At 41.3% G+C, this 14,051-nt stretch overlaps 1 protein-coding gene and 1 long non-coding RNA gene across 2 annotated transcripts in view; one reads left to right on the forward strand and one right to left on the reverse strand.

The window, feature by feature from the left end:
* Window positions 1–14,051, forward strand: part of LOC148129925 (uncharacterized) — a 35,045-nt gene that overhangs the window by 20,428 nt on the left and 566 nt on the right. The window lies entirely within an intron of this gene.
* On the reverse strand, window positions 1,883–8,152 carry LOC148129926 (uncharacterized). The gene is made up of 2 exons (XM_087970979.1): window positions 7,584–8,152; window positions 1,883–3,625 (listed from the first exon to the last, which is right to left on the reverse strand). The coding sequence occupies exons 1-2, from the start codon at window positions 7,875–7,877 to the stop codon at window positions 3,437–3,439; spliced, it is 483 nt and encodes a 160-aa protein (XP_087827105.1). The 5' UTR covers window positions 7,878–8,152; the 3' UTR covers window positions 1,883–3,436.

A 14,051-nucleotide genomic window follows, 5' to 3' on the forward strand; every position in this document is an offset into this window, starting at 1 on the left:
GCTAACTGGAGGTTTTCTACAACAGGAACAGCCTCTGGCAATCTTGGCTGATCTTGAAAAAGCTAAGTGGGGCAGGGGTCCTTGGTGCTCTCTGAGCTTGGTTGTTTCTTGCAGACGTTTCATTACCAGGTGCTGATGATGTTACCTAGTTGGGTAATGAAACATCTGCAAGAATAGAAGCAAGTTCAGAGAGCAACAAGCACCCCTCACTTCAACTCTGAGCTACAAATTTTCTCCTTTATCGGTAAGCAGGACAGAGTTCAGAAACCACAAATGTTGATTGAGAGGCTTAAGCATATTCATGCCAAACTCGTTGATACTTCTATCAAGAAAGCTCCATTGCTCTTTCTGTGTACTTACTAGAAGTTCAGTTTCAATTTTGCACAGGACTTCAGGGATTCAGGAAACCCCAAAACAAATCTCAATCTTAAGGAGAGGGTTAGGAATTAGGACTTTAAATAGCCTCAGGCATGTGGTTGACTTTCTTTACTTCTCAAGTTCACGCAGGTGTAATTATAACATACTGTATGTGGGATATATTGAATATCAGAAAGAGTTGGATTCTTGGCCTCCCCCGGATTCCTTGTGTTAACTCAACTTAGGTTGGATAAAGAATTTATTAACTTAGAGAGTCCCAAAGGTGCTTTTTCAAAAGGCAACTGGACTTTGCTTTTCCTTGAAGACATTTCACTTCTCATCCAAGAAGCTCCTTCAGTTCTGAGAAGCAAAACATCTTCAATGAAGATGTTTATCCAAACTAAGTTGGATAAAATAAGGAATCTGGGGGAGACCAAGAATCCAAGAGTATCTGTTTGCCTGTTTCCGATATACAGTAAAACCTACATAGAGGTTGTTAAGAACTGAAGAAACTTCATGGATGAGAAATGAAACTTCTTCAAGGAAAAACAAAGTCCAGCTGCCTTTTGAAAAAGCACCTATGGAATAACCATGACCTGGATGACTGAGAATCTCCAAAAACTTAGAGAGCTGACAGGGGAAAGCTGGTGAAGCAAGGGCCAGGAGGTTAAGGGCAGGGGTGGGATTCTACAGGTTAGCACCTATTCACTAGAACCGGTTGTTAACATTCTAAGCAGTTCGGAGAACTGGTTGTTAGAAGAAATTACTGGCCTAAACCTGTAAGGAAGGCAGGAAGGAAACATTCTGGTGTTGCTTACAGAAAGTGCCTCTTTGTTAACCCTTATTACATTCTTGGCAGGACTAGACTTCCTGTCTCAGGAACTTCTCTGGAGTTTTTTCCCCCTCCTTTGCTGGTACTTTGCTTGTGTGGAGTGATCATTCAAAGTTACAATGGCACTGAAAAAGGTGACTTATGACCATTTTTCACACTTACGACTGTTGCAGCATCCCCACAGTCATGAAAGGCCAGGCGAGGAGATGCGTGCCTCGATGTGAGTGATATTGAGTTGGCCACGCCCAGCCAGTCACATGACCACCAAGCCACGCCCACCAACTAAGCCATGCCCACAGAACCAGTTGTTAAAAATTTTGAATCCCACCCCTGGTTAAGGCAGGTTTTCTAGAGCAGCACATGACTGTCTCTTCTAAGTACATATATTCATTGACTGGTATTTCCCAACTTTGTTAACTTCCAGATGTGCAAGCAGAAATTTAGGATTCTCAGCAATAGCAATAGCGATTGGGAAATTCCGGGAATGGAAGGCCACACAACTTGAAGGTCAGAGTTAACATTCCCACCAGATTTGTCTTGCATGTGTTCAGCAGAATTGTCTTCTCCTTTTCAGGTCCTCCTTCCATTTGAATCTACTGTCCCATCTAATATGATCTTTTGTCAAACTTTGAGATAAAGAGAATGCAATCTAACTTTAGCCAACAATCACACACACAGCTCAATAACAACAGGTTAAAATGGAGATTATATATTTTCTGGAAATTGGTAGAACAATATTTTGCTCAAAGATCCAATACAGACTAATGTAAATAATTTTAATACTGCAATCTAAACAATGCCTCGGGGCTCTGAGATTATGTTGAAATGGTAGCAGCAAAAGACAGCAGTAGTTTAATCAAGTGTCCGTGAGGCAGAAATTGGGGGATGTATTTCATTCAAAGTTGACTCAGCCTTCCATCCTTCCGAGGTAGGTAAAATGAGGATCCAGATTGTTGGGGGCAATAGGCTGGCTCTGTAAACCACTTAGAGAGGGCTGCAAAAAACACTGTGAAGCGGTATGTAAGTCTAAGTTCTACTGCTATTTAGGGTTTGGAAATTACACAGAAGCATTCTTCGTCTTTGGACTCCGTTCAAGGAACACTCAGATTCACAAAGCTCTGACACAGACCATAATAAAAGCATAGTGCTGGGAGATGTAAATTAGCTATTGAATACTGAAGCAAAGGTCTTTTGTATAAAGCAGGGGTGGGGAACGATGGTCTTTTTAATGACTTGTGGACTTCAACACCCAGAATTCCCAAGTCAGTCCTCTAGGAGTTGAAGTCCACAAGTCATAAAAGGACCATCGTTCCCCATCCCTGGTTTAAAGCATCTTGCCAAGAATACACACATATGAGCTTTTGGAATTCCAGTTTATCACTTAGCATGTTGCTGTGAGACTCAGATGGAACCATGGATCATGGAGATTAAGGCTTAGGTAGGAATTGGGACAACGGAAACAGTTTAGAACAGTGTTTCTCAAGGTTTTCTTCACCACGGGCTCCCTTTAAAGACCTTTTATGGCTACAGACCATGGCCATGGACCACCAAGGCTTAACTCAAGATTTAAATCATAACATTTCATCAAGTCTTCATGGAGCACAGGTTGAGAACCACTGCTTTGAAGAAAAAGAGTTGATTAGAGGAAGGAAAGTAACTTTGGAAAGGCAACCATATCTGAGTGTTTTCATTTTGGTTAGATATAATATACTCCCATGGACACTTTAGAAAGTTGATTCTTTCTAAAGTGTTGTTGTTTTGATCCCATCCATTTAGGGAAGTTAGTTCCATCATACCTTTCACCTTCCCTTTTTATTTATGGTGACCTGGTCTTCTTTTTCTTGCCAATTTATCATTTGATTTTGACTGGGAGACGGCAACCCTGACATCTGCCTTTCAGCAGTTCGCAACATATTCTAGAGACCTCACAACCCTTTGTGTAATTACTCTTGCTGTTTATGCAAGGATTGTGCAATCACCTCATAATACAGCTTGGTATATTTGAGATATTTCAGGCAGACTCTGTCTTAACTACTTTCATGTAGCACCTCACATTTTATTATACCTAGCCAGAATTATTTCTAAATTATTTTGGCATTTTAGTATTAAGCGTTAAATGGGTGCTTTAGTATCTCAGCAGCTTACCATTCAGCCACATAGAACTGTATTCATGTAATGATTAAGCAATTTTGTTAATTTGAACTGCCTTAGAACTTTTCCTATATTCTAGTAGTTTACCCTTAGAGTTTATGGGGATATAGTATAGGGATTGTTTATCAGCTCAGAGACTCCTTGAGTGTACATGAGTATAACAAAGATGATATATATAGTTAGGCCCCCCAGCCCCACTGCAAGTGCAGCGTGGGCCAAATTTCGTGCCAGCTTTGAACTTCGTTGAGCAGATTCTGCATTTCCAGTGCGGTTGGCTTCTTGGGTCTGAGAGTAAAGAGAAAAAAAGGGGGATATATTAGTGAAGAAATACGTTAAGAGCAGGAAAGAGCATCTCCAGCCTGTAAGTATGAATGGGTTAGGGCAATGATGGCAAACCTTTTTGGCACTGAGTGCCCAAACCGGAACACGTATGCATGTGCACATGCCAGAGTGCTGGAAACCCAAAAACCAGTTGGGTGGTGCGCACATGCCTATTTTTTTGCCATTTTTGGGCATTTTGGGGGCATTTTCAGGCTGGTTTTGGGCAATTTTTCGGTCCAAAAATGCCCCCCCCAAACTGGCCTGTTTTGGGGCCATTTTTGGGCCATTTTCTGGTGCCCGCAAGTACCAGCTGGCCAGCTGGCCATGTGCATGCTGGAAACCAGAAAAGCAGCTGGCAACGGCATGCGTGCCCACAGAGAGGACTTTGTGTGCCATCACAGGGCTAGGGTGATAAAAGTCATAAATTTTGGGTGTGAGTTGCTTAACAACTGAAATTCTAGTCCTAATTGTGGTTGTAAATCAAGGTCTATTTTTATGAAGTAATCCCTTATCACTGCTTGTATACAAACATGCCGTAAGAACAAGCATTCCTTGATTCCCAAAATAAAAATAAAGCACGCAAAGCTTTTTTTCTCCTTGGCAGGACGTACCAAAATTGTGCAATATATTTGATTTCCCACAAATGAGACTGTTTGGCTCATTTGTTCTTCTAGTTCCAGTAAATGATGCCGTGGCAGCCGAATTAGGACAAAATAGTTGCAAAGTTCAACATTAGCATGTCCTTCCTGAGACAGAACACTTGTTTTATGTTTTGTTGAAATAGATTAGCCTAGAGGGTTTTTCTCTGCGGAAATTTCTGAAGAATTAACTCCCTGCACACCATCTTTCTCAGTCTGAATCTTCTCATAATACAAACATACCCCAGCATCTTCCCTTCGCTGTCATGCCCTTGTGATATTAGCTATCCCCCAACTCATGACTGAGACAGAGGCAGCTGGACTTTGTTTTCCCTTGAAGACATTTCATGCCTTCATGTCAAGTACATTCCAAGTTCTTCAGTCAGAACTGAAGAAGCTTCTTGGATGAGAAGCGAAATTTCTTTAAGGAAAAAATGAAGTCTGTTGGTCTTTTGAAAAAGCATCTTTGGGACAACCATGACCTGAATGACTGAGAATCTCCATAGATGACTGAGACAGACTTGAGTCATTTTTTAAAAGATTTTTTTATTTTTATAAATAACTCAAGGTGGTGAACAGCTTCTTCTTCCTCTTCCTCCTCCTCCTCCTCCTCCTCCTCCCCACAAGTGCAGGATCTAATACTCCTTCCTCCTCCTATTTCCCCCCTTCAACAGCAACCCTGTGAGGTGGATTGGGCTGAGAAAGTGTGACTGGCTCAAAGTCACCCAGCCAGCTTTTATGCCTACAATGGGACTAGAACTCACCATCTCCTGGTTTCTAGTCTTGTGCCTTAACCAGTAGACCAAGGGTCTTCAAATGTGCCAAGTTGAAGACTTGTGGACTTCAACTCCCATAATTCCTGAGCTAACATGACTGGAGGAGGAATTCGGGGAGTTCAAGTCCACAAGTCTTCGACTTGCCAAGTTTGAAGATCCCTGCACTTGACCAAACTGGCTCTCACTGCTAATTCTCATGTTAAAACAGTAATTTCTCCTTTATCCCAACATCTATCCAAGATCAGCCTGAACAAATGCAAATAGGGGATAGCCAACTTCATGCTGCTATAGTTTTCTACTGATTCCAGGAAGGGTTGAGAACAATTAAACTCAGCAGTGGAGAAGAATTTGTAGTCAGGCACGTAGCTTTAATTTATGTTCTCCCACTCTGTGTAATAGTGTTATTTCTTGGTGGCCTTCTGTGGTCTTTGGAGTTCCCTTCCCTACATGTCACATCAATTCTTTATCTCTGTTTTTGCCTGGAGGGAGCGGACATCCTTAATTAAATCCAGACATTTTAATCTCCACCATTCAGTGTAGCCACATCATTGTTCACAGTGTCGCCTTCCCCAAAAACCATTTTTACAAAAGTAGGTTTTCTTCCTGTTTTTGTATGAGTTATCAATTTCTTCTTTAACAACGCCCCCCTCCCCCCCCCAAAAAAAGAAAAAGAAAATATGGATGTCGGTCCCTGTGCATCCCTTCCTCCCTCACAAAATTCTGAATGAATTACAGTTTTGTTGGCTTGGAAAGTTTGAATTTGGCATCTTTCTATAGAACCAAATTTTAGTATCCAGCAAGACTTAGTGAATGTCTTTTCTTTTTGGCAGCATGTAGAAGATTGCAATTTGGAAAATAAGAGAAATAAATATGTTGAGGTGCTTCATCCAATAGAGCAGTGTTTCTCAACCTGGGCAATATTAAATTGTGTAAACTTCAACTCCCAGAATTCTAGGACTACTTGTATATGCATTATAAGTCTAAGACTACTTGTATATGTGTTGTAAATCTAGGACTACTTGTATATGTGTTGTAAGTCTAGGACTACTTGTATATGTGTTGTAAGTCTAGGACTACTTGTATATGCGTTGAAAGTCTAGGACTACTTGTATATATGTTGTAAGTCTAGGACTACTTGTATATGTGTTCCAAATCTAGGACTACTTGTATATGCATTGTAAATCTAGGACTACTTGTCTAGGATTACTTCTATATGTGTTGTAAATCTAGGACTATTTGTATATGTGTTGTAACTCTAGGGCTACTTGTATATGCGTTGTAACTCTAGGACTACTGGTATATGCATTATAAGTCTAGGACTACTTGTATATGCATTGTAATTCTAGGACTACTTGTATATGCGTTGTAATTCTAGGACTACTTGTATATGCGTTGTAACTCTAGGACTACTGGTATATGCATTATAAGTCTAGGACTACTTGTATATGCATTGTAAGTCTAGGTCTACTTGTATATGCATTGTAATTCTAGGACTATTTGTATATGCGTTGTAATTCTAGGACTACTTGTATATGTGTTGTAAGTCTAGGACAACTTGTATATGCGTTGTAACTCTAGGACTACTTGTATATGCGTTGTAAGTCTAGGACAACTTGTGTGTATACATATACATAACATGTAGTCCTCAAGTTACAACAGCTCATTTAGTGACCCTTCAAAGTTATAAGGGCACTGGAAAAAGTTACTTATGACCATTTTTCACACTTATGTCCATCGCAGCATCCCCAGGGTCACGTGATTTACATTTGAATGCTTGACAACTGACTCACATTTATGACGGTGGCGGTTTCCCAAGGTCACGTGATCCCCTTTTGCAAACCTTATCATGATCAAAATCAACGGGGGAAACCAGATTCCCTTTAACAACCGTGTTACTAATTGAACAACTGCAGTGATTCCATTAACAAATGTGAGCAGAAAAGTGTGTAAAATGGGGGCAAAACTCACTTAACAAATTTCTCACTTAGCAACATGAATTTGGGACTCAGTTGTGGTCATAGTTCGAAGGCTACCTGTTCATATGCATACATAGGCAGTCTGTTTTCCGTTACTGTGCAAAAGGAGTTGGTTGCGGTAAGAGGAGACATACTGTTCCAAACATTTTGGAGTAGTGCCTACATACAGATTTTTACAGTGAGCTGGTGGAGAAGCTGTTAAAGACAAGGTGCTTTTAAGTGAAGAACAAAGAATGGCGCTCTTAATTCACAATAATCACAAACATATTCATTGCACAGATTTGTAAGAGTTGAGCATATAAAGCTCTCCAGTTTGGAGCATCAGTCATCTCTCATATTTAATATATTTGCAACTTCTACTTTCTTGGTTCACTTCATGAGAACACTGCCACATGGTTAAAACACGTGGTTAAACAAACAAACGAAGTAGTCCTTACCTTTATGTGAACCCAAGCCCACCTCTCTTTATAATACTGTATGGCTGCCTCCCCTTCCTCTTATAACGCCCAGGGGTTCATGCTCACAGGCTTACCTGCACAGAATAAATCAGGGCAGCAATTCCCAGAGGTAAGCAACAGCAAAGCATGGTGAAGATGGAGTAGGCCATGTAATCAGGCTCCTTGGTGGGTTGGAGGCGTACGAAGTTCATGGTTTGCATCGGTTGAATAAACAGGCCTGTGTTGTATCTTGGATCATAAGGAGGTTGATACTGGGGCCCCCCCAAGAAACCGTGACCAGAATATCCCGGTTGGTTTTCTATATAGGGGGGAGGATTCTGGGCTTCAGGTACATCAACTTCCATCTTCTTGTATTGGGGTTTGCTCATTTTGTCCTTCTGTTCTTCTCTGGCTGCCCTTCTTCAAATACAGCACAGTCTTATTTCTGTGCTTGGTCACAATCTTTATGAATAATTTTGCTGCGTTGTCGGATTCGCTGGATGGCTCCCGTTGGCTGAATCTGCAAGCCTTCCTGATCCTTCGTTCTTCTCTCTCAGTGATATGCAGCCCAGCTTTTCTATCTTTTTCTATCAGTAGGCTGTTATCTTCGCCTGCTTTAAGGAGGTCTCTGCGATTACCTTTTTTTTTTTTTTTTGGACGCACTGCAGTTTGGCAGTCCAGCCGGGACTAAGGAAAAAAGTGGGCTGCTACGAGAAGTTAGTCAATGAATAACTGCAGAAGGACAATATCTGCCTGGTTGGGAAAATGCAGCAAGGGTGTTATTTGGCTGTTTCTAAACACCTGAAAAATAAGAGGAGGATTCTTCTAGTCCTATCCCAGGCACGAAGCCAGCTTTAAGATGACTTTAAGCCAGTCTCTCTCTCTCTCTCTCTCTCTCTCTCTCAGCCTAGGGAGAAGGAAATTGCAAACCATTTCCGAAGAGGTTGCCCCCAAAAATCTGCAGGAACGTGTTTAGGTTGTTGCCAGGAATCAGGATAAAATGGCACAGCTTTCCCATTTTTATAAAGCCATGTACTCCCAGACTGTTTCTGCAAAAGAGTCAATAGTGTATATGTGGGACTAGGACTTCAGAGACCCACATTCAAGTTCCTTCTCAGCTATGGAAACTTACTGGATGACTTTGGGCCAGTCTCTCTCTCTCTCTCTCTCCCTCCCTCCCCTTTCCCTTTCTCTCTCCTCTCTCTCCCTCTCCTCCTCCCCTCCCTTTCTCTCTTCTCTCTTTCCCCCTCCCTCCCTCTCTTCTCTCTCTCCCCCAGGGGTGGGATTCTACCAGTTTGCACCTATTCGCTAGAACCGGTTGTTAACATTCTAAGCAGTTTGGAGAACCGGTTGTTAGAAGAAATTACTGGCCTAATCCTGTAAGGAAGGCAGGAAGGAAACATTCTGGTGTTGCTTACAGAAACTGCCTCTCCGTTAACCCTTATTACATTCTTGGCAGGACTAGACTTCCTGTCTCAGGAACTTCTCTGGAGTTTTCCCCCCCTCCATTTACAGGTTGAAATAATGAATTTGCATGAAATTTAGAAGTGGGCAATGAATGCATTAATTGGAGTATTGTGTGTGGAAAGCTATGATCCTGGATGCATATACGTATAACATTTGGTAGCTCGATGCTTCCATTTAGAGCAGGGGTCGCCAACCTTTTAGACCTCAGAGACCACCAAACTCATCATTTTAAATCCCACGGACCAGAGACCCCAGGAAAGTCCCCCCCAAAAAAAGTCTGCAGGAAAATCCCCACCCCATTTTCCTACCGATCAATTGTTCTTTATTTGGAATCGCAGGATATCGTCTCCACCTCCATTTTCGGGGGGGGGGAGAGAGAGAGAGAGACTTTTGGCTTCATGCAAGGAAAGCAGCAGAAGCAGCAGAAGTCTTTCTTTCTCTCCCCCAAACTCCACCAGAAATGAGTCTTTGCCAGTGCAGCCTCTTGGAGCAGGAGGCCTTGCAGGGTCCCAAAGACTCATTTCTGGAGGAGTTTGGGGGAGAGAAAGAAAGACTTCAGCTGCTTTCCTTGCGTGCAGCCAAAAGCAGAAGCAGAAAGAAGCAGAGAGAAGCAGCTCGGTGGCCAGGCCAGGCGCGTGGGGCACGTAGGACAAGTTCCCCCCTCTGCCCTTTCCCCCTCCCCTCACTCCCTCATGTTGTTCGCAATGTAAATGACGCAAGCCTTGTGTTCCCGTGGGCCATGTGGGCGGCGCAGCCTTGTGTTCCCGCGCAGCCTGGATTAATTGCTTTGGGGGTGACATTTCTCTGCGGACCACCAAAATTTCCTCATGGCCCACCAGTGGTCCCCGGCCCACCGGTTGGCGACCAGTGATTTAGAGCATGCTTCTAAAACAAATCCCATTTATACCAATATCTAAATGTAATTTACCTTTTGGAACTAGGCTGCAAGATTAATTGGCATGATATGATCTTATATCATTTGACTTGAATTCAAATACTGAACTGTATTATAGCAGTGATTTTTGCCAGATTGGTCAAGCTATTAAGGAGACTGTCAAGCGTAATTTGAAAATGCTGGCAGGTTTATAACCAAGGGACACCATATCTGGATTGCAGAACTCCTCATTGTCACTAGATGGCAGCAAAGAAAGAGCTTCCTGTTTTACGTGGTTGCCATCTAGTGGTGGTCTAGTATTTTGCAACTCAGACATGGCAACTTTCATTTGACATTAAAAACAAACCAAGGAAGATAAACTCCCTTGTATTCTTTTGTGCCTAAAGAAAGAGATATTCTTTTCATTTGTGGTGGTCGTTGAGATTGTTGTTGTTGGTCTTTAATTTTAACAGAGGTCAGAGAGCTATTAAAACAATTTGCTGCAATTTGCTAAGTGACGTTTCCATGTTCCAAGGCAGTATAGGTCAGACATGTGGGGATAATGTAGAGAGATTGCCATGCTGTCTCGGTAGGTTTTTGTCATGCCCTCGTCAGAGTCTGAAGCTGCGGGGGAAGATGAGCTGGAACAAGAGCTGCCAGAGATTGAGAGGGCGGCTTCATTGGCCTTGGAGGAAAGTGGCAGAGTCAGTCCGGGCAAGGCTTTTCTGAATTAGAAAGGCTTGCAGACAGGCAGGAGTAGGAGACACAGAGCTCAGGCGAAGAGCAAGGACCACTCCCTCCTGATCCAAGAACACGGAGAGAAGAGAGAAGGCGAGACCAACGCAGACTGAGTCAGCTACGAGGGAGGAGAGTGCCCCGCCCTCCTTCACAAGGCACACCTGGGGACTGAGATTAAGGAGGTGCTGGTGGGAGGAACATTTGTCGGGAACAAGCGTAGAATCTGTGGAGCCTCGTGTGCATTTTATTTATTTATTTATTTATTTATTTATTTATTTATTTATTTATTTATTTATTTATTTATTTATTTATTTATTTATTTCTGTCAATTGCTTATAAGATAATAGGTGTAAGTAAAAACATAGTTATTAATACATGGATACATATAAGAAATTTTTTTAAAAATAAAAGAAACAATAGGACAGGGACGGTAGGCACGTTGGTGCGCTTATGCACGCCCCCTACAGACCTCTTAGGAAAGGGGTGAGGTCAATAGTAGACAGTCTAAGGTTAAAGTTTTGGGGGTTTGGGGAAGAAACCACAGAGTCAGGTAGAGTATTCTAGACATTGACCACTCTGTGGGTCGTATTTCCTGCAATCAAGTTTGGTGCGGTTAACCTTGAGTTTGTATCTATTGTTTGCTCTTGTATTGTTATGGTTGAAGCTGAAGTATTCATTGACTGGTAGGACATTGCAATGCATGATTTTATATACTATACTTAGATCGGACTGAAGGCGGTGTAGTTCTAGGTCTAGAATTTCAAGTCTGGTGTCATTAGATATTCTGCAATGAGTAGAGGAGCGGAGAACTCTTCTTGTGAAATATTTCTGGACTTTCTCAACTGTGTTAATATCAGATACGTAATGTGGGTTCCAGACTGATGAGCTGTATTCGAGTATTGGTCTAGCAAATGTTTTGTATGCTCTAGTTAGTAGTGTAACATTGCCAGAGAAAAAGCTACGTAAGATTAGATTAGTAACTCTTAACGCCTTTTTGGCTATGTAGTTACAGTGGGCTCTAGCACTTAGAAGATTACTGTGTCTTGTGGGGCTTGCCTGGTTTGCCTGCTTCACTGAAATCCTTGCCCTGGTTACTGTTTGGCTAACCTGGCTTACTGGACAACTCGCAGCCAGAGGCCGCTTGAAGGTGTGTGGGAGAGCTTTGCTCCAGGACTTGTTGTAAATGTGGGGTTGTTTGGGGGCCAAAGTTGGAGCAATAAAGGGGAGTTAGGCCTGTTCTCTGGCTGTGTTGCTTTCGCGCCACGCCCCAGGTCATCACAGTTTTCTGGAGGGTTCTCATTGGTTGCTTTTAATTAGAAAATTCTGGAATAAACAGCCCGCTAGAATAAATCAAGGATTCCTAACTTGATTATGGCTGTAATAAAATTTTATGTTTTCCTTCAAATTCAATTGTGAAAGCGTGACATAAGGTTTGTACTGACTGCCCAACTGCACCCATCTGGCATTGCTCTAATGTGCTTCTGGTGCTCAATATTTAGGTTGTAAATGTTCTGCAAGGTTTGTTTTGCTATAATTACATCAGATCAGATACTTTATGCTTTGTGAAGTTGCACATTTCCCCTCCTTTCTCATACAGATGTCTACATTCTTTATGGTTTGTGGGGATTGCAGTCTCTGGGTTTATATTTCTGGGTATTGGATCTCATTAGCTACAATCAGGACAGAAAACAGACTACCAAGGAATAAATCTCATTTTGAACTCAGTTTATTATTAAGGAAAAAAAAAAAGATGAGGGTCACAACAATTCTAATGAGTAGTTTAGCTTTCAAACGTAAACACTATATACAGGCAATTCAAAGCTATTAGCATTTTGCCTACTTTTTCCTGTAGTATTGCTGAAAGTTGAGGGTGGATATCTTGTATTTTTTGGGAATGCCAGCAAGCCTAAGCCTAGATATTGATTATGAAATGGCTACTAGCTTTGTTTATTGGTATGCAATTATATTAAAACACTATGAAACTATGTGATCGGGCTTAGTTTTTGGGGAGGAAAATAAGGGGGAAAATTCTGCCTATCAGCATCCATCTGTATTCATCTGGCTAGCGTCCTGTGAGAGAGTTGAGGGCTGTTTGGAAACTGAAACAGTATTTGCTGTGTGAGCAAGAAGGAGACAGCAAGAAGTCTGGGTGTGGTTTAACTCAACTATTCTGTACTAAAGCTGGTTGCTGTTGTGAAATTAAAACTGAAACTGAAACTCCTCTCCTCTGCTTGTGTTTTGCATTTGGAAAAGATTTATTTCAGGTGGGGAGGGCGAGTAGAACTCCTTAACATCAGAGCATGTTAATAATAATAATATACAAAATATTAATACCTCTGATGGTCATTTCAAAAAATCCTTTTTTAGTGAGCACCTAGAAACCAAGAGGAACATATGGGCCAATTTTCAATATATATATATTGGATTGCTTTTTTATCAAAAAATCTTACCCTGAACTTTGTTTACATAGGACTCAGGCATTTTTCTACAGTGAATCTCCCGAATGCAGGAGACACTTAAACAATTTTTTTTTGGAAGAAATCAGTAGGCAAGCAAGACATCAAACAAATATCTAATTTAGATAAGTGGCTTTTTTACAGCTTCAGTGCACAATTTACGGCCCCAGGGACCGCATGCAGCCACTGAAAGCTGCTGTTTTTTGTGCTATGTGGAAGGCATGCCAACATGATGCTCCTTTGTATAAAACTGAATATATATATATATATATATATATATATATATATATATATATATATATATATATATATATATATTCTGTCCCACCTGTATCCACAGATGAAACTTCAAGTTATATAGTTCAAATACTTTACAAAACCTGAGACAGAAGATTCAATTGCTCTGTTATCACAGTTCTTTGGCAATCCTCCTAGAATCTGTCCGGCAATTCTGTATAGTTCGTAAATCACAACGCAGTAATCAGACGCAAATCTTTCCAAGGCAAAACTCATTTTGTTTCCAGCAAAGATTACGAACTCGTCCGCTCCCTTATATCCTCTAAGAGAGGGCGTGTCAGTCTCATTAATTAATCCTTTGTTGGACGTCTCTTTTCTAATTGAGATTGACGTCTCAATCTTCTCCTAGTTCTGGCATCCAGCCAGCATCCGGCAGTTTCATCTCCGCTTGAAACCTCCGACACACTTTCCTGATTAACAGTTAACACCTGAGGTTTAATTAGGGAAGTAGGTTCCCACTGCTTAATAGTAATACTTAATACTTTAAAAGCACAACTATTAAGACACGGGAAAATACCTGAAGAAACCTAATTACCATATATATACCATATATACACTAAATTTCTAATAACATCTCTTACTTCCCTCTCACTTTCCAATATTTATATGCCTTTCCACTAATCACTAGGTTCAGTCAAGCTTGTTTAGCATTGCCTAAGAACAATTTTAGGTTTTGTTTTACAAGAACAAATGCAATCTAAGCATTGTTATTAAATGGAAGAATGGAACAG

This window comes from Notechis scutatus, chromosome 8 (genome assembly GCF_049901735.1).
Source record: "Notechis scutatus isolate UNSWTSFEM ecotype Mainland chromosome 8, rNotScu1.2, whole genome shotgun sequence".
Classification (NCBI taxonomy): domain Eukaryota; kingdom Metazoa; phylum Chordata; class Lepidosauria; order Squamata; family Elapidae; genus Notechis; species Notechis scutatus.

Coding starts and splice junctions, on each gene's coding strand:
- LOC148129926 (XM_087970979.1), bottom strand. CDS start 7,877: ATGAGCAAACCCCAATACAAGAAGATGGAAGTTGATGTACCTGAAGCC. Junction 3,626..7,583: donor CCCTGATTTATTCTGTGCAG/GTAAGCCTGTGA, acceptor CTTTACTCTCAG/ACCCAAGAAGCCAACCGCAC.